Source organism: Carassius auratus, chromosome 28 (assembly GCF_003368295.1).
Source record: "Carassius auratus strain Wakin chromosome 28, ASM336829v1, whole genome shotgun sequence".
Lineage (NCBI taxonomy): Eukaryota > Metazoa > Chordata > Actinopteri > Cypriniformes > Cyprinidae > Carassius > Carassius auratus.
Window position 1 is genome coordinate 20769480 of NC_039270.1, and position 20696 is coordinate 20790175.

General features: G+C 37.8%; 1 protein-coding gene across 3 annotated transcripts; it reads left to right on the forward strand.

Annotated features, from left to right (window-relative positions):
• The first annotated feature begins 1356 nt into the window (after positions 1-1356).
• On the forward strand, positions 1357-10973 carry samd9l (sterile alpha motif domain containing 9 like). Of its 3 annotated transcripts, XM_026208373.1 has the most exons (5): positions 1357-1731; positions 1850-1910; positions 3875-3997; positions 5831-5897; positions 5988-10973. In XM_026208373.1, the coding sequence occupies exons 4-5, from the start codon at positions 5894-5896 to the stop codon at positions 10568-10570; spliced, it is 4587 nt and encodes a 1528-aa protein (XP_026064158.1). In that variant the 5' UTR covers positions 1357-1731; positions 1850-1910; positions 3875-3997; positions 5831-5893; the 3' UTR covers positions 10571-10973. The 3 variants fall into 3 exon arrangements, with proteins under 3 accessions (XP_026064158.1, XP_026064160.1, XP_026064159.1); XM_026208375.1 differs by lacking the exon at positions 3875-3997; XM_026208374.1 differs by lacking the exons at positions 1357-1731; positions 3875-3997 and having other exon boundaries at positions 1738-1910.
• The last annotated feature ends 9723 nt before the right edge of the window (positions 10974-20696 follow it).

Consider the following 20696-nt stretch of genomic DNA (forward strand, 5'->3'; position numbering starts at 1 on the left):
GTTACTTCTATTTAGTCTTTGTGAGAAAAGCATCTATCACTATTTGAACTTAATATAAACGCTTTTTAATACTTAGTGAAAACAGTAACTACTAACTACCACCCTATTATTTTTTTTATCATCTAATCTCTGGGAAAATGCATAAGCATACACTATCTCATCTCACTACTGTAAAATAGAATGTGAAACATGTGGAATGAAGATTAGATAAAGAAAAAGGTTAGGCCTACTTGTTTTGCCATAACATTGGTTACAAAGGTAACAATGGTAACTAATAAGCAGATATTAATGGAGTGTGTATTTTTTTTTCTTATATATATATATTTTTTTTTTCTTTTATATATATATATATATATATATATATATATATATATATATATATATATATATATGCTCCTTTAACATGCACCTCAAAAAGGTGTACGTTTGTTTTGCTTTATTGTTAGCATGATGATTAGCACAAACATGAAACCTGAAAAGATTAAAAGGTTTTTAAACTGATCAGATGCAGGTGGACCACAGCATTATTATTCTGGTGTGCTTTAATTCATAATTCATATTTTGGATGTTTTAACAGCAAAAATTGTGTTTGATGACCAATACAAATTTAGTCTAAAACAGATAAAATGATTCTATGGCAAAGTAAATGCTACAGAAAAACTAATGGAATTTCTATATCAAAAAGTAAGTTTAGGCAAAAAAAAAAAAATTTTTATATTGATACTTAATTTAAGTTAATAAAACTTTTAGCTTAAAACTTTTCCATAAGTTAAAGCATAAATATAAATGTTATAAAATTAAGTACTATACTTTTTCGGAAACTGGTGCTTCCATCATGCACTGGTGCATAAAAAAAATGAATAAGTTAGGGGGAAGGCCACATTATTAATCATGTAGATATAGTATATACATTATATTTATCACATTAATTGCTAAGATGTTTTTAAATAACATACACTGTAAAAGCATGGTTTAGTTAGGTGGTATATTAAGTAAAATCAAAGTTAGCTTTAACTACGGAAACATTACTTTTATTGGCCAAGCTAAAATTACTTATTTTCTTTGTAATTAAGTAACATATAGATTAAATCTATATGTGAAATTCTATATAATTATTAACTTTTTTTTGTAAAATGTAATTGTAAATGTAAATCCTACAAGTTATTTTTAGTGTGTATATCCTGGAATGAGGAAAACAATATTATCAATTTACTTTATTTTTTTTATTTTTTTCGAAAAAAAATATTTTTGCCTTTGTTTAATCTCTAAAAATAGCCAAATCTCTTTCTCTTTGTTTTCCTTACAGAAAAGATCAGGTAACTATGGGAACCAGGAACCAGTCTCTCCATACTGTATCTAAACTAGGCTCATGCACATTAATAAATTTATTAAATTAGATAATCTGTTAATATCAGCATTCATTATTATTCATGAACTATCTTATAATTGTATGATGTATCTCCAACCGAGATCATGTCTCAGAGCCACGTTTCCCCTTCTCTTTTTCCAAACTTTGCTGTAACATGTCACCACAAATAAAAGCAAAAATGGCAATAAAAGTCCATATTAACTATTTTTTTACCGACTAGCTACAATAATATAATGTGGTATGAGTTATAATTTGTTCGTTGTCATTCGTTTTTTAGATACACCGCATTACTTTCATCTCCAGGAAATCGAAACTTAAGGCCGGATATCTGCTGCAGTGAGAAGCGAGAGAGGAGCATAGAGGTACGACACACTGCGACGCTGTATAACGGGCTTGTGATACGGTTATAATCAAACAATTGTTCATGATATATTTACACTGGTTTTTACACATTGTTTTACTGTTTGGTCCCTTTGGAAGATTCTTCTTTTATGGATGGGCGGCTGAACCTGGTCATTGCTGGAAAAACCAACGTGTCACGGTAAATTGTGTGTTTGTAATCCGTGAATATCTTAGAATAACCAAGCTTTATATTTTTTTCACTGAAGAACGGGGAACGTTTTGTCCTTAGGGAAGGAAGCATCGTGAGTATTGTCGCTTCGTTTTATTGATTGGATAGCAATCCGGGTATGAAGTAACACTTTTTTTTTTGAGCATCATTGCGCTTGATCTCTCAAAAATTTTGATAAACGGTAACCGCATTTGTCTACTACAAGTAAAACCTTGAACGTAGGGGAGACCGGGTAACGTTATGGTTGTAACACTTTTTTTCTTCAGCGCCTAAAATTACCTTTTTTTAGGCTACACGTCTAAAACTTTTAGGCAAAGTACCCACATGTTTATACTACAAATGGCAACAATTTAAATTTATTCAACTATATCACAGACTTTGTGAGATGATGACAAATACAAGGTGGTCCTTTGTTACAACTACCGGGGTAGGTTGTAACACATACTGGGGTAAGTTGTAACAGGTATACAAAATATACAAAAACTAAGGGTACTCCAAGTGATATGCCACAACAACAGTTTTATTTTAAATGAATGGCTGCAACAATTAATATGTGTGGATATGGGGAGTGTATGAGCATATAGTGTGTTTTTGTGCATGTGTGCCTTTGTGTGTGTGTATGTCTGTACAGTATGTGCACATTCATATGTGTGCTCTTGTTTTTGTGACATATCAGGACCCAACTCTGTATAATGACATGGGTATGACACAGGTATTACAAGGAGAGGGTGACTTATGAGGACATAACCCATGTCCCCATTTTAAAAAAGGCTTATATTTTTTGAGAAAGTAGAAATGCACAAGTTTCCTGTGAGGGTTAGGGTTAGGTGTAGGGTTGGTGAAGGGCCATAGAATATACAGTTTGTACAGTATAAAAACCATTACACCTATGGGATGTCCCCACTTTTCACAAAAAGTGTGTGCGTGTGTGTGTGTGTGTGTGTGTGAGTGAGCAAATTAACAGACGTATGTTTATCCCCACTCCAGAGAATGAACAAATGAAATGCATTCTTTACCAGTCACAATGGTGACAAAAAAAAAAAAATCACTGAAAGTCTGGGGTTCCGCTTCATAAACGAGCCAAACCAATCAGGCCCTGCCATTTTCTTCTCATTTTCTTCTCTGGCTTATGACAAGACTCCTCCTGCTCCCTGGTGAAGACCTGGTGAGGACTGTAGTTTTCTACATGAGGAAGGTCCCTCAATCCCTGGTCTTTCAGTTCTTTATATTTCTGCCAATATCTGTTCCAAGTTTACATGGCAGATTCCGTGGGATTTTGCCACTGCCCTAACAGACTTTCCTTTCCTAACTTTCTCTGCTGCTCTTTTTAAAAGACTAGCATCGACTCCAATATCTGTTTTTCCCAACCAAGTTCTAGGCATTCTGTAGTACTGTTAAAATCACAAAAATGTTATTGGTTGTATGTAAGGGGATGGTTGTAACACTTTCAAAGCACGTGTTACAACCTAGCCCTTCACTGTCACCCATTGTTTAGCAAGCTGTATTAGCATGGTGCTTTGAAATTGGCAGAAAGTTCTACAACAGAAGTACTAAACAAAATATTATCTTGTTATTTTTTTTTTACTTTCTTACCTCAGAAGTAGATTTTCTGCTGTAGCTTCAGGAGAGATAGCAACACAGACTGGAAAACCTCCATGTGGGATTGTATAGGAAGCCTGATGAAATTAAAATTGTCACATGACTCCTATCTTGTCCCTGATTCATGGAATTGGTAGTGTTACAACTCTACCCGTGTTACAACCATACCCGGTCTCCTCTACCTATTTGGACCTCAGTAAATTGTATGTACAAAAAAATATTTGTTCTGATTTGTTTGAACGAAAATATATATGTTTCCAATCTTATTGGCAAAATATTTGAAATATTTAATGTTTATTTATTATTTGTTTGTTTGTTTGTTTGTTTGTATTTAGAGCAATATCTGGTAACTCTGCATCGAATTCGGCACAACACCGGATAAAATGTCATGACACCGGCACTGACAGAAGGCGTGATTCTAGGATTTTCAATTTAGTGGGGCTCAGCCCACAGTGAGGGTATGATAATAATAATAATAGCATTTGAGTACTGAATAAGCCAAATATACTGGAATATGTATTATATTGAAAGCTAAATTTTCAGATGAAAATGGTAACATGATCATTTTATAAGGTATGCGTTCAAATGTGCTTAATTTTTATTATTTTTTTATTTTTTTGCTGGAGGAAACAGCTGTGGTAAAATATATTTTAAATTTTTAAAGTAATAATATTTAAAATATATTATTAAAGTTGTAGTTCACCAAACCAAAATTTGACAATTCTGTCATCATTTACTCACATGGTCCAAAAGAGTAATACATTTTATTAAAAAATATATATATTCCTTGCTGAACCTACTTTTTGTAATGCCTGTTTGATGCTTTACACAACAATGACTTTGTGTTACACAACAATTTTGTTTTTGCCTCTGAGCAAAACAGAGAAAACATTTTTTAGTGTATACTAAAATATATTTGTAGTAGTTATTATAGCACAATTCTTAACCGCACCTCAGACCTCACTAATTTTCAAACCCTGTCTACAGGCCATGTACTAAACAATCACAGATTATATAAGTTAATGTCAAATGCAAAAAGTTCTGTTGTTACAACCTAACTCACAACTGGGGTGAGTGAGTTTTAACACAGGCTGGAGATAACTATCATGGAAGTGGAGTGGCCGCCCCTTACCTTTAAGGTCTGGCATCTTGTATGACATACAAAATGCATAGGCTATAGGCTCATAATATGCACAATTTATCATTAAAAGATCGCAATCTAGATTCAAATGCATGCAATCTTATTCATAGTTTTTGGGATAAAAGATTATAGTCCAGTTATAAAAAATGAAAAATGAATTGACCTTTGGAATTAAATAAATACTGTATGTTACATTATGATATTGGCCCAGTCAGTGACAATTAAAATTTATTTTATGTCTGATTCATTCATTTAAGAGATTCGTGCAAAAACTCTGGACAAAACAGGTCTTCATTTGTTTCAAGCTATTTTTTTTTTTTAATATAAATTCATTTAAACTAATACATATTTTTAAATAAATTAATTTATAACATTTTAGACATTTAGACTCATATATAACATTATTTAAAACATGTAATCAAAACATTAAGTAAATAAGCCTATTATTTTGTTTGGTTGTCTAATGTTTTTTTTTTTTTTCAGAATCGTGGGAGAACCACCATTAAAAAATATATTTTTCTTTCTTTTTTTCTGAAAATCAGCTTTTTGGTCATAAAATCCACGTTGATGCTCACAGTCACATTCCATTTCTCCTGTAAGCTCAAAAATATAAGTTGATACTGATGAAATCACCACAGCTCTTTTCTGACCTGTCAAACTGACCCGATGTTACAACACTTTCTGGTTTATCCTACCAGTTGTAAAAAATAAAAAAAAACCTTCTTGAAAAAGCAAGATGTGGGTTACAGTGAAGCTATTTCAATGTATGTGAATTGAGCCAGCTTTTCATTTTTGGGTGAACTAACCCTTTAATATTTTTGACATAAGCGATTGTCTTTTTTTTCCAGTTTTTCTGAGCAGTTAAACATATCTGAAAAGACATAATGAAAGGAGTATACACATTGTTTGTTTACTACTCACTTGCACCAAACCTCTAATTTTTCTGTTTCTACAAAAAAAAAAAAAAAAAGTATTGCGTTGCTTTGCAGATGTGATGCATTAACACTAAACAGTTAAATAAATAAAAACAAAATTCTGTATTTACATCTTTTACTGTGCATTTCTTTAATTTAATGAATCCTATTTTGGGGGGCAAAATGCAGATTTTGTATTGTTGAAGGCCATAACAATGTAATTTCTCCTTTTCAAGGTCTGCAATGCTATGGGTGACTGTCTTTGAACTGTGAATTATCACTATAGAAGACATTAAACAATGGGCAAGTATAATGTGTTTTTTTTAAGTACAGTCTTTGTTTTAAAGTTGTTTAAATAAACTTGTCTCACTTTAAACTATTTTTGGTTTGCAGAAAGGCCAGAGGATCCTCCACTGGAGACATGGACTGAGTCTATGGTGAGCAACTGGTTAACATCAATAGGAGTTAAAGAAACATACATCAAAAAACTTCATGAAGAGGAAGTAGATGGCCGGATTCTTTGTGAAATCTCAGAAGAATATCTGGAAAAAAAGATTGGACTAAAATCTGGGCCTGCACTTTTGATAATCAAAAAAAGAGATGAGTTAGTAAATTCACAAAAAGCCAGTGGCAAACATTTACACAAACAAGCCTCTGGAAAAAATTACCATGAAGCAAGTGCAATTAAAAGTGTTGACACAAGAGCCAATATGAGGGAAGAGCATAAAGAAGATTCTGAGATAACAACAAAGAAAGATTCAAAACTACGACCTTTTGATATGAAAGGTGTTGATTTTACATATGTTAAAAACGGTGTATTCTTACCAGAATCGGGGGTTGTTGATTTTATTAGTCCATGTCATGAGTATAAGTCATTTGCCATTGCTTCAACACTTGACCACCAACGACTACAGGCCAAGTTCGCAAAGGAAGTGCTGAAATTTGCCACAGGATGTATGAATGTTCGTACAAATGGCACAATACATTTTGGTGTCATGGACAGTAGAGGTGACACTGGTTATGTACATGGCGAAATTATTGGTATTCCTGTTAAGGAAAAAGATGTATACTGTGATGCATTAGATTACATTGAGAGGAGTTTCTCTAGCTGTGATAGTGAACTTGTACGATTATGTATTGGTGAACCTCAGTTTGTTCAAGTAGTCTGTTCAAACAGCACAGAGGAACTCTACATTGTGGAGGTTGATATTAAGCCCACATTGAGCATAGTCAAAAATAAGGTTTTCTCTGTTAGCTTGCCAAATTTCAATGAGAAGGCAAACAAAGTTCAGTTTGAGAAGAAAACTGCTTATCGCAGAGTGGGTTCTAAAACCGAACCAGTGGCAGACCTCAGTGAGTTCTACCAACGCATCAGTTTTAGGGATGCTCAGAGAGAAGAGGCAGAGAAAAAACATAATTTCACAGCACCAGAACTGTGCCAGAACCTGGGAAAAAAGCTTATCATGCTCATAACAGGTGGAAAGAAAATAATGGACAAGGAAAAATGGCACATACTGGTTACCAACCGATTTCTGGAGAAGGATCTGCAAAGCATAGATTTTTTGCTGAACATGAACATTTTCTGCATGTTTGACTTTGATCCAGATTCCAACGTGTCAGGGCTATGCCATGAATTCAGTAAGCACCATGCAGTGAACCGGCATTTCATGCAGAACTACAAAATTCCTAGTGGCTTGAGCATCCGTGAATTTGAGAGTCATCTACGTTTGTTTGATCAAATCAGCTGGATATTTTGCAATGGCAGGAATGATTTCAAAGGCAACGAACCTCCCTGTGATGAGAAGACCTGGGTTAAAACAAAAAGGACCCTCCTAAAAGATTGTGTGTCACTGATTTGCAAAGATATCTTACCCAAAGGAACCTTTCATGTGATTTTCCTCCTTACCTCGCCTGTTGATACACCTTTCCTAAACACGTTCTATGAGTTCATCACCGACATGGAAGGACATGAAGACATTATCTGCCTTGCAGAATCAGAGGAGAATTTCAAGAAATGGCAGCGCTTTGCTCTAGGATCCTGTGACATGGAAACAGTAAATAGTTCAAGTGTTATTGGAATGACAATAAGTCAAATTAATGCAACCCTCCAACAGGTCCAGCCTATCACTACACGGACAATGAAACGATTACCAATTCATGTCAAAGGAGAGTGTTTTCTTGATACTCGAGATGAGGAAATGAGATGTTCTTTAGAGATTCTGAGCCTAAACCACTGTGAAGAAACCAGTCCTGAATTCATTGAATCTGAAAAGGAGACAATTGAGCAGCAGTTTTACCATGGAGGAAAAGTAACTTGGATGAATCTCTGGCTTGCGGATAAAAAAATTGTCGGGGAGGTTATTCAAAGAGATGCTTACAGTGAAGTCAACAGTCTGCTGAAGGACTGTCTTTATTGGAGTTTGGATCGTGCACCCATCAGCTGCATCAACATATACCATCATCCGGGCAGTGGTGGTAGTACAGTGGCAAGGCAGATACTGTGGAACAACCGAAGAGATCTAAGGTGTGCAGTTGTAAAACCTTCATACTCAGCAACAGTTGTTTCAGAAGATGCCATCTGGCTTCGAGAATATGAAGAAAAAGATCCCCAAAAATGCCTCCCTGTACTTCTGCTGTTTGAAGACTGTGATCAAGAGTATTTAGAAGATGTCAAGCATGAATTGGAAGTGGCTGTCAATACCAAGAAAATAGCCCGTGGCACTCTCTGCTTCATCCTGCTGAGTTGTAGGAGATCTCACAATCCAGAAAAAAAGTGCAAGGAATCTGTTCAACAGAATGTTTCTATTACTCATAAGCTGTCAGAGACAGAAAAAAAGCAGTTTTCCAAAAAACGACAAAGCCTTGAAGAACAGTTCAAGCCAGAATTCATTCTAACATTTGTCCTGATGAGTGAGGAATTTGAGAGCCACAAAATTGCTGAATATGTGAAGCAGTTTGTCAAGCATTTACTGCAAGGCATTGATCACAATTCTGTTGTTACAAAGCTTGTTCTGTATGTGGCATTGCTCAACACTTACGTGCAGAACTCATTCATCTCTCAGTCACATTGTGAAGCTCTCCTGGCTCTTTCCTGTCATTTGGAAAGATTTAGACAACATGCTTTTGAGACTTCTCTAAGTGAGCAAGCTAGATTGGTCTTAATACACTTGAGAGATGAAAACACCTACATTACCTTAATCAGAATCATTCATCCATTGGTTGCCAAGGAAATCCTCCACCAACTGTTGGATGACAAGGAACCACAAAGTTATCTCGCTTTGGATCTTCTCAACAATGATGTGCTATTTGAGCACAGGTTTGGTAAAGACCAGTACATGAAGTTCTTGCGAGATCTCTTCATGACACGCCGCAGAATCAGCAAAGGTGATGAATTGGACAGCTTTTTCTCCCCCCTAATTGAGCATGTAAGAGAGAAAGAGTGTCCAGATAAAGCAATTGAGCTTCTCAAGGCAGCTTACAAGCGTTTTCATGAAGATGCATTTTTTGCTCAACAACTGGCTCGACTCAATTACAAGCATGACAGATTTGAAGAAGCAGAACAGTGGGCAAAAACTGCAGTAGCAAAAAGGCCGAACAATTCCTACTTTCTGGATACCAAAGGCCAGGTGTACAGACAGTGGTTCATTGCTAAATTTAAAGCCATGAAGCAAACTGAAAAAACACCTGAAAGTATAGTAGATGCTTTGGAAACGGCACTAAAGGCGATTGAATGTTTTCAGGAATGTGAGAAAGCAGCAGTTGAAGACAATGACACCATTAACAATGCTGGCTTTTTTGGAGTTGTAGAAGTAGGATGCGAATTGCTGAAGCTAATTTCCTCGCTTGATGTGTTCTCAAGAAGAAATCATTCCCAGTGCATTAAATACCTCCTCACAGGTAATGTGCCTGCTGAGGTAGAAAAACCATGGGAAAATTTTCATGGGAAGCTGAAAAACCTACCAAAAATAATGCTGGAGGCACTGGAATGGATTTCAGAAGATTTGAGTTACTTCCAGACTGACCTGAACAACGATGAGAAGACATCTGAGACTGTTGAGAGGACCACAAAGCACCCCATGCACTGGCTGGTGAACAAGTCTTCAACTTATGGTAAATACTTTAGTGGTTTTTCTCAAAATAAAGATCAAATCCAAGGGAAGTTAACTCCTGTCATGAAACGCATGATGATTTATCATCACGGTGGGGGAAACATCACAACCATTTTTTCCCTTGTAACAAACCAGAAAGTTTGTTGTGGTCCTAACAAACCAGAAAGTCCCATCATGGTTCTGGAGCAAATTATTTCACTTTACCCAAGCAATCCAATGGGGGCGCAAATGCCACAAGCAGACCTTGTCAACTACATAGCATCACACTTTGCTTTAAGTTGCCTCTCAACTCAGTCACCCAAGCTGGCTGCATTTAAGGATCTACAGAGTCTGAGTGAACAATTTCCTAAAGAGAAACAGAGGTGCTTACCAAGTGCTCTTTTCTTGCTCGTCTTACTTTTCTGGCCAGAAGAGCATGACACAGAAGTGGATAAAGAACGCAAGTATAAGACTGTGCTCTCTGCAGTTGAACACCTCCAGAGACTCTATGACAAGAAATTGAAAGACATACCTCCAAGGAAAAAGAGGATCTACACTCATTTATTCTTGAGCAATGGGACTGGGTTTGAAAAATTTGTCCACAAGAGTAAGTTTGAAACAATCACAAAAATGTTCACCGTTTCAGAAAAACGTCTGAAATGGTTTAGTGGACAAGTATGGAAAATGCCAAAAATGTCTAAATTGCTGAAATGTGTCACAGGCTGGACGGAGGATGAGAAGGTATTTCTGGAGGGTCCCAAAGGAATGAAATTTCATATCCCAGTTCTGAAGACATCGTCAGTACCCCACAACAATGAGAATGTCACTTTTTACCTGGGCTTCACCCTGAAAGGACCTGTGGCATACAACATTACAGTACAAACATAGACAAATGTACGTTTAGGGTAAATTAGGTAGACAATATGTCAATATGTGCAAATGAATTCTCATCCAAGAAAAGAGGCATTTAGGGCTGAGAAAAAACTCCATTTAGCGTGGTTGGTAACTTTTATATATTTCGTATGTAATTTACTGTCAGCTGTCAGATATGTATAATACTTTTTTTTTCTTTTTTTTCTGTATTTGACCAAAAACTGATTCTGGGGAAACTAAAAACCTAATAAGGATGAATGGCTATTGATTTTACTACAGTATATATTTTCATCTCTGTGGAGACATACATTTCCACATTTTCAATGGCTTTATATTTTAACAGTCTTGTTATTTTAGTTTATAGTATATTGCATGAATTATAATGATTTGTATAAAAATAAAGGCATTTATATTTGAACATTCTGGAAATGCTTGTTTGGATGCCTTACTGGTAGGTTTTTCCTCAAAAATATCTCATCACATTTAATTTAATTAAAAAAAATATATTTAAAAATATTAAAATTAAACATTCTCTGTGAAAGACCCAGGGCAATAAAATGTTCATCCAGTCATTGCAGTTTGAATGCAATGATCGTGTGTGGCCTACCTGCCTGTCTTATGTATTTGTATACCTTTGTGCATATTGTTTGTGCAGATAGCACACGTCATCGCCATTTTCCATAATGGTTATGCAGAGTTGCAGAAACTTTTGAGTGACTTGATTGACCAGGAATAACAAGTTAAAGGTGCACTATGCAAAAAAAAAAAAAAAAAAAACAAGATTTTAACTTGGCACCAAATTGTGGGTGGGTTTGAAACTGCCAGAAGCCATGCCCCTTGTCAGTGACATCATATCAGTAACCACATTCACAAAACGTACAATATTTGAGAATATATCCAAATAGCTGTTTAAACTATTTGCAATGGATGCAATAGTTCAGTTAAAGGGTTAGTTCATCCAAAAATGAAAATTAGCCCATAAATTACTCACCCTCAAGTCATCCTAGTTGTATGTGACGTTCTTCTTTCAGAGTAATCCAGTCAGAGTTATTAAAAAAATTATGATCTTCAAGCAGGTGTTGCAGTGCATTAGTCCAAAAGAAGTTAAATAAAAAGCACCCATCCATAAAAATAAAAAGAAGTGTCTCACACAGTTCTGGGGGCTTTGTAAGAATATTTAAAACGTAATAATCACTTTAATCTAGCTTGCACCAACAGTTGTACATGGAAGCAGTTCTGGGCTGATGACATATGAGGTCAGCGCTGCACATGCACCAGTGAGTCTCGTAAAAACCCTCATTTGATAACAGGAGCAAAGGAAGCAAAGTTTTCTTACTTTAGCAAACCAGTCTCCTCTTGGCTTATATTGAAGTCCTCCGACATTCTTCTGTACAGATCCTCATTTTATACTTCTAATTGGTGACTTGTTTTGTTTTGACTCCCCTGCACTTCCAGATTCGTCACTTAGGTTGAATTATCAACAGGTACAAGTGGTAGATTTGAGAATAATCGAGGTATAAGCAGGGAAGTCCTTTATCTTCCTTTTTGTTTCTATTAGTTAAACAAATAATAGCCTTTATATATTAAAATAATATACCTTTAAACTTTTCTGATGAGTAAAGTTTAAAACATTTTTTTCAAAATGATGCACTCCTTTCTCTGAGAAAAAGGTAACTCAAGCAAGTGCTTGATGTTTGCTTTTATATATATTTGATTATATATATATATATATATATATATATATATATATATATTAAAGCAGCATTTAAGAATATTCAAGAGTATTTAAATGACATTTGGCTATTGATAATATTTTTTTTTTTAAATGATTCAGAAATAATACAAGTGTAAATTGCTGTTTCCACTTAAAACATGTAATTTAATTAAATTACACAGTGTTCCTATATAACTATATATAAAATTGTTACATATTTAATAGTTATTATATATGAAGATGTAAGGATGCGGAGGCGGCGTTAGAATCCATGTGCAGTTTAATAACTTCCACAGCAGACAAATCCAAACAGTAGGCAGAGAATCGTAATCGTAGGAGGCAGAGAATCATACACAGATAGGCAGTCCAATCCAAACAACAAGACAGTGGGCAAATCCAAAGACAGAGACAGGGAAACCAGGCAAAGATCATACACAATAAGGCAGACTATGGCAATGGGAAAAACGCTCGGTAAGGCAGACAGGCTGGCAATACTTCGCAACGTGACAGTGGTGGCGGCCATGCTTATATATAGCACAAACAGTCCACAAAGTATTGAAGCTGACCCCCTCTTCGTCTGGAGTCCAACAACTCCTTTACCGCGTAAGCCGGAGTTCCATCAATGTCCAGCGGTGGAGGTGGCTCCCGGTTCTCGACGTTGGGGTCAGTATTCGGGTGGAACGGTTTCAGGAGGGAAACATGGAAGGAGGGAGAGATTACGGTAGTTAACAGGCAGCTCCAGTTCATAAGTGACCGCATTAATCTGTCGCAAGATTTTGAATGGGCCTACGTACCATGGGCTGAGTTTCTTGCTGGGCAAACGCAGCTTGAGGTCCCGAGTGGAAAGCCAGACCCTTTGACCCGGTTGATAGGGAGGATATGGACGACGTCTTCGATTGGCCTGAATTTCCTGATTCCTGATGGCCCTTTGTAGACGCACATGAGCACTGTCCCATACTCTCTCGCTCCGACGAATCCAATCGTCAACTGCAGGTACAAGCGACGGTTCTCCAGACCACGGGACCATGGGGGGTTGGTATCCTAGCACACACTGGAACGGAGTAAGGCCTGTGGAAGAATGTCTTAAAGAGTTTTGAGCGTACTCTGCCCATGGAAGGAACTCTGACCATCTATGCTGCTCACGTCCACAGTAGGATCTGAGGTATCTGCCGATCTCTTGATTCAATCTCTCCACTTGTCCATTTGATTGAGGGTGGTAACCTGAAGTTAAACTGACGTTGATATCGAGTTGTTTACAGAAAGCTCCCCATACCTGGGACGTGAATTGTGTTCCACGGTCTGAGACAATATCCTCGGGGATACCGTAAATCCTGACGACATGGTGGAACATCGCTTGAGCTGTATCCATAGCTGTGGGAAGACCTTTCAGCGGTACAAGTCTGCATGCCTTAGAGAAGCGGTCAATGATTACAAGGATAGCGGTGAAACCTTCAGATGGGGGGAGATCGGTGACAAAGTCAATAGATAGATGTGACCATGGTCTCTGTGGTATTGGTAAAGGTTGTAGCAAACCTGATGGGAGTTCCTTTGGGGTTTTAGACTGTGCACACACCGGACATGACTTGACAAAAGTTGCTACATCCTTGACCATAGCAGGCCACCAAAAGGAATTCTGCGTGAGGTGTAGTGTGCGAGAGATACCTGGATGCCCGGAACATATTGAAGAATGGACCCACTGTAAGACTCGTGGTCGAATCCTGGATGGCACATAGTGTCGACTGGCAGGACAGCCCTGAGGGGTAGGTTCGTTACACTGTTCCCTTTGAATCTCCTCCATTATGTCCCACGTGACTGGTGCGATGATGATGGACGATGGCGATGCCTTCATAGCCAATAGCTCCTTGTTTCCGACATCATAGTTTCGTTCAGCATCTGTGAGTTTTCTGGAAAAGTAAGCACAGGGGAAGAGCTTGCCTGGTTGTCCGTGGCGTTGAGAGAGCACTGCACCGATCCCACAATCAGAGGCATCAACTTCCAGTATGAATGGTAAGTCGGGGTCAGGGTGTTTCAGGATAGGCGCAGTGGAAAAGCTGTTCTTGAGGTTAGCGAATGCCTGTGTAGCTTGATCAGTCCATTTTAACTTGGATGGCTTCCCCTTCAATAATGATGTCATAGGTGCGGCTGTGATACTGTAGTTCCTTATGAAACGTCGGTAGAAGTTTGCTAATCCTAGAAAGTGTTGAAGTTCCTTCACGGTGGTGGGTTGTGGCCATTCAGTGACTGCCTTGATCTTAGACTGATCCACTTCTACACCCAGATGGTTGACGTTATAGCCTAGAAAGGAGGTTCTTGACACATGGAATTCACATTTCTCTGCCTTGACGTAGAGCTGGTTCTCTAACAATCTGGTAAGTACCGTTCTGACATGATTCTTGTGTTCTTCTTCAGACTTAGAGTTAATTAGGATGTCATCGATGTAGACTATAACAAACTTGTTCAAGAGGTCCCTGAAAATCTCGTTCATGAACGACTGGAATACCGCTGGTGCATTTGCTAGTCCATACGGCATAACCTGGTACTCATAGTGCCCCCTAGTGGTCAGGAATGCCGTCTTCCATTCATCACCCTCTCTGATCCTGATGAGATTATATGCACTTCTCAAATCTAATTTGGTGTAGATTTTGGCCTCCCTAAGCTGTTCAAGTGCTGCAGGAACAAGTGGCAGTGGATATCGGAACTTGACGGTAATATTGTTCAAACCTCTATAGTCGATGCAGGGGCGTATACCTCCATCCTTTTTCTCCACGAAGAAAAAACCTGCTGCAGCTGGGGACGTGGATGGATGGATGAATCCTGAACTGAGAGCTTCCTCAACATAAGCGTCCATAGCCTGACTCTCCGGAAGTGACAGTGGATAGATCTTACTCTTGGGTGGCATGGAGTTTGGTAGTAGCTCTATGGCACAATCCCAATGACGATGAGGTGGTAGTTGAGTGGCCTTGGTCTTACTGAAGACCTCCTGAAGATCCAGATAGGAGGATGGAATGGTGACAGGCTTACATTCTGGACTCTCGACGCTGGTGGTGAGACAAGGTTTAGGCAGGACATTATTCAGACAGGTAGAGAAACAGAATTGTGACCAACATTTTATCTCACCACTCTGCCAGGAAATGGCTGGGTCATGGACAGATAACCAGGGATATCCAATTATAACTTCATGGCATGGGGAATCGATGACATAGAAAGTAATGGTTTCCTGGTGAAATAATCCTATCTGCATTTTTACAGGTTGGGTTTGTTGAGTGATGCTGCTTCCAATGGGTTTATTGTTAACAGCTTTTACTTCAATAGGAGGATCACATGGTAGAACGGGGATGTGGTATGTATCCGCAAGATCTCGATGAATGAGGTTTAACGCCGAGCCAGAGTCAATCAGCGCTGTGAATTCAAACAAATCTTTCAAAGTAGATATCCTGACCATGGTAGTGAGATTCTTTACATTATGCTTGGAAACACTCATCCGGCTGTTATCATTGTAGTCCCTTCGGGCCTTGAGTGGACACATTGCATTGCGATGGGCCGGACTGCCGCAGTAGAAACATAATCTCTGAGTTACCCTTCTTGATCTCTCTTCAGATGACAGTCTGGTAACTCCTAGTTGCATAGGCTCAGAATTGGCATGATCACTGACATGGCATGTTTCAGACATCGGTGTAGTTCTAGGGGCAGGCATGACATTGGTAAACTTGGCTTGAGGGCGATGGTTACGGATGAGATTATCGATCCTGATAGCCAACGTAATATAATCAGAAAAGGAACAGTCCTCACCTTTACAAGCGAGCTCTGCCTGTAACTCCAGGTTTAAACTGCGACGAAACATGGCCTTAAGTGCAACGTCGTTCCATCCACTCTGAGCAGCAATAGTCCTAAACTCGATGGCATGGTCGGCGGCTGATTTGCGGCCTTGAGTGAGTTGCATTAGTTGGGTGGAAGCATCCTTGCCCCCTGCTGGGTATTCAAACACATCTCGGAGTTGTTTAATGAAATACGGGAAAGATGTTTGTAACATACGGTCGGTTTCCCAAACTGCTGCGGCCCACTCGATCACTTTGCCCGTTAGCAAGGACATGAGGAACGCACACTTCTTCTCATCAGAGTCAAAGCTCTCCTCTTGATACATAAAAAAGATCTCAACTTGGCGAATGAAACCTTTACATTGTTCCGCGGAACCGTTGAATTTCATCAGGCAGAGCAAAATGTACCTTTGCGGGCTTGGGTGGTGGTAGCGATCGCAGATACTGCGTGAGATAGTCGTTTGCCACTTGAGCTTTAGCCAGTTGGTCGCGGTACTCCATGATAATGTTGTTCTGATAAGTCAACGCAGCCTGTAGATCTGTTACCTCTGCTGGATTCTTCGGTGGCGAAGTATTATGTAAGGATGCGGAGGCGGCGTTAGAATCCATGTGCAGTTTTATAACTTCCACAGCAGACAAATCCAAACAGTAGGCAGAGAATCGTAATCGTAGGAGGCAGAGAATCATACACAGATAGGCAGTCCAATCCAAACAACAAGACAGTGGGCAAATCCAAAGACAGAGACAGGGAAACCAGGCAAAGATCATACACAATAAGGCAGACTATGGCAATGGGAAAAACGCTCGGTAAGGCAGACAGGCTGGCAATACTTCGCAACGTGACAGTGGTGGCGGCCATGCTTATATATAGCACAAACAGGAAGTAAGGTGAAGCAGAGGGATCGGAACACAGTCAGTACTCGGGAGAGGGCTCCCTCTGCTGGCGTGGCATTACAGAAGAAGAGAATGAATGGAATGTGCTCAATTTCAAGCCTATTATTAACAAAATTAAAATCAAATGTAATATTTGGCTTTAATGGTAAGGGGTATTACCATCCAAAGTAGAAGGGACATCAAGATCTGTTTATGTGTCTTTAGATTTAGATATGCCATGTAATGTGTACATATATATATATATATATATATATATATATATATATATATATATATATATTAGTGCTGTCAATTGATTAAAAAAATTAACTAATTAATCGCACAATTTTTTTAAAATTAATCGCGATTAATCGCAATTAAAAGACTGAAACTTTTTGGATATGTAAATGTAAAATGTAAATAATTAATGTCAACTCAAGACAAAGAAACTATTTAAATTCAAAATATGATTGTTTATTGGAATTTTTGTTTAACTTGTAACACAGATTTTCTCATGTAAACAACATACCTGCAATAAACCATCAATATCCTCCAAATTAACTGTTGGCTTGAAAGCCATATTTATTACAGAAATAAAAACACAGGCATGTAAGTACCATTTGAATTTCTAAACAATCAAAGCCAATAAAAAACAAAAATGATTTCAATGTTGAATTCTAAGTGGACTGCAAAAAAATTCCAAAGTATAGTCATTGCCAGTGCTTTAAGTGGGCCAGTATGCACGGGTACTCAGTACCCCCACTTCCAAATATAGCTCTTGAGCGTACCCCCACTTCTCCGTGCGCCCAGAACGTGCTTGTAGCGTACCGGTACGCTCATTTGGACATCTGTTTTAATAGAGGTTTTAATCTTTTACCTGCACTGCCGATTTTCAGAGCGCCCTTCACAATGCAAGCTTCCTAATTCATCCCACCCAGAGCAGAAACTACATTACCCATTCACCCTTAAGTTATACAAGTGAATAGCGCATGTGTCGCTTTTCCCACTGTTAAGTGTCAACAACTCAACGTGGCCGGAGAAGGTGTGTGAAACTCGTTGTGAGTTATACTAAAGCAAAATCTTGAGTATTCATTGTCTGATAAACATTAAAAACTGTCTGCGGAGGCACAAATTTAGATATTAATTTATCTAATTAATCTATAGCCTATGCACAAAGACAATATGATCTTTTTGTCCCCTTTTTGTTTTAAAGCTTGATGAAGAGAGAGAGCGCAAGTTGCTGCAGCTGAGGAGGACAGTGATGCACGCGCACAGGAGTGATTGACAGTTCGCGGCACTGTGTACAAAAAATACTCCGCTACACAATTATTTCGTTATTTTGTTACAGTCATTGTTTTTTTTTTGTTTTTTTTAAACAATGACATTTGAGTTCATGATTTTAATGTTGCTGTTTCTTGTGGCAGACTAAATGAAGAGTAATGTTTCTTGTGGCAGACTGAAGAGTAATCCGGCAGAGTTTTATACTGAAACTTTCCGTCTAAAAGTCCTTCCTTGGTCTTATCCATATTTCTTTGCACGTTGAACACACACAGGCCACAACTGGAAATAAATTTTTTTTTTTTTTTTTTTTTTTAATTTTTTTTAATTTTTTTTTAAGAGGAATAGACATTATTTGAGAAAGGACATTTTATGTCAAAAAACCAAAGGTGAATTATGTGTGCTAAGTTTTGAATCTTTAAATAACACATTCAAAGCTAATTGGTTAATTAAATTCATGAAAGAAAATGACAGCATGTGGTAAACATTTCCAAAACATGTTCTTCATGATGAATTTTCTGAATCTTCTGTTGAGATGTGATTTTAAAATCATTAAACTGACTGTTGAAATTAGCTAAATTTCGCTAAGAAGCATGATTGTCCTGAATTCTGGTGTTTATGCACAATTTTTCCACCAATACATTATTTAGAATAATAAATGTATTTAATATAAAAATGACTTCTTTTAAATTGTTTGTTGTGCTGCATAATTTTTGTTTAGGTAAAAAAACATGAACACGGGTTCACTGGTTCACAGAGGTCAATGCCTCTTAGCGGCAACCAATTGAAATTTGGGTTTCAATTATGACATGATCAAGCCTTGTTTACTGATTGGACTTTGTCAGTTAATGGAAGGCAGATGGGGCCAAAAGTCTTTAAATGGAATGTGTGAAATTCAACCATGCACTGTTTGTCCACATTAATGTGACAACATGCACAGCAGCCAATGAAATTGCTTTATTTATACTATATATTTAAAAAGTATGACATCTAAACATGGCCAGAAAGTGCACAATGTTGAGAGACAAGTTTAAATTCATTGTCTTAGCATGGTAAAACTGTTTCTTTACATGTTCTTAAGATTCAAAGGCCACTCAAAAGTGCCGTATAACACGGACAAACAGTGTGAGTTGTCATGGTCACAAGTTTACAGACTTTTGTCCCTATCTTTCTTTCATACAAACTCTACTCACTGGTTTAAAACAAGTGTACTTCAAAAGTCCTGAAAAGGGAGGGCAAAAACATTGTGAAGTATAGGTCATAAACTCCAGCATTTTAAATAGTTCTTATCATGCTGATGTATGTTAAGTTCAAGTGCTAATAAGTTTGGTTTTCAATAGATATTTGATGCAATAAAAATTGGGTGTGGTCAAGTCACCTTTATTTATATAGTGCTTTAAACAAAAAAGATTGCGTGAAAGCAACTGAACAACATTAATTAGGAAAACAGTGTGTCAATAATGCAAAATGACAGTTAAAGGCAGTTCATTAATGAATTCAGTTTAAATAGTATCTGTGCAATCACTTGCAATCAAGTCAACAATATCGCTGTAAGTGAAGTGACCCCAACTAAGCAAGCCAGAGGCGACAGCGGCAAGGAACCAAAACTCCATTAGTGACAGAATGGAGATAAAACCTTGGGAGAAACCTGGTTCAGTTGGGGGGCCAGTTCTCCTCTGACCAGATGAAACCAGTAGTTCAATTCCAGGCTGCAGCAAAGTCAGATTGTGCAGAAGAATCATCTGTTTCCTGTGGTCTTGTCCTGGTGGTCGTCTGAGACAAGGTCTTTACAGGGGATCTGTATTTGGGGCTCATCTAGTTGTCCTGGTCTCCGCTGTCTTTCAGGGCTGTAGAGGTCCTTTCTAGGCGCTGATAAATACTGGATCCGGGTGACTGCAGTGACCCTCTGATCTGGATACAGACTGGATCTGGTGGCTACGGTGACCTCGGAATAAGAGAGAAACAGACTAATATTAGATTAGTAGATGACGTTTTAATAATGTAGCAAGTAGGGTGTTATGGGAAGTGTTCCCGGTTCTGGTTTACCTAATTAATGCAGCCTAAAAATCCTTTAATGGATTTGGATATTAGAAGCATATTAGTGTGTTATGTGTAAACCAAGTTAAAGAGATGGGTCTTTAATCTAGATTTAAACTGCAAGAGTGTGTCTGCCTCCCAAACAATGTTAGGTTATTCCAGAGTTTAGGCGTCAAATAGGAAAAGGATCTGCCACCTGCAGTTGATTTTGATATTCTAGGTATTATCAAATTGCCTGAGTTTTGAGAACGTAGCGGATGTGGAGGATTATAATGTAACAAGAGTTCATTCAGGTACTAAAACATTCAGGGCTTTATAAGTAATAAGGAAGATATTAAAATCTATACAATGTTTGATAGGGAGCCAGTGCAGTGTTGACAGGATCGGGCTAATATGGTCGTTTTGAGTTCATTTTTGAGTTCAT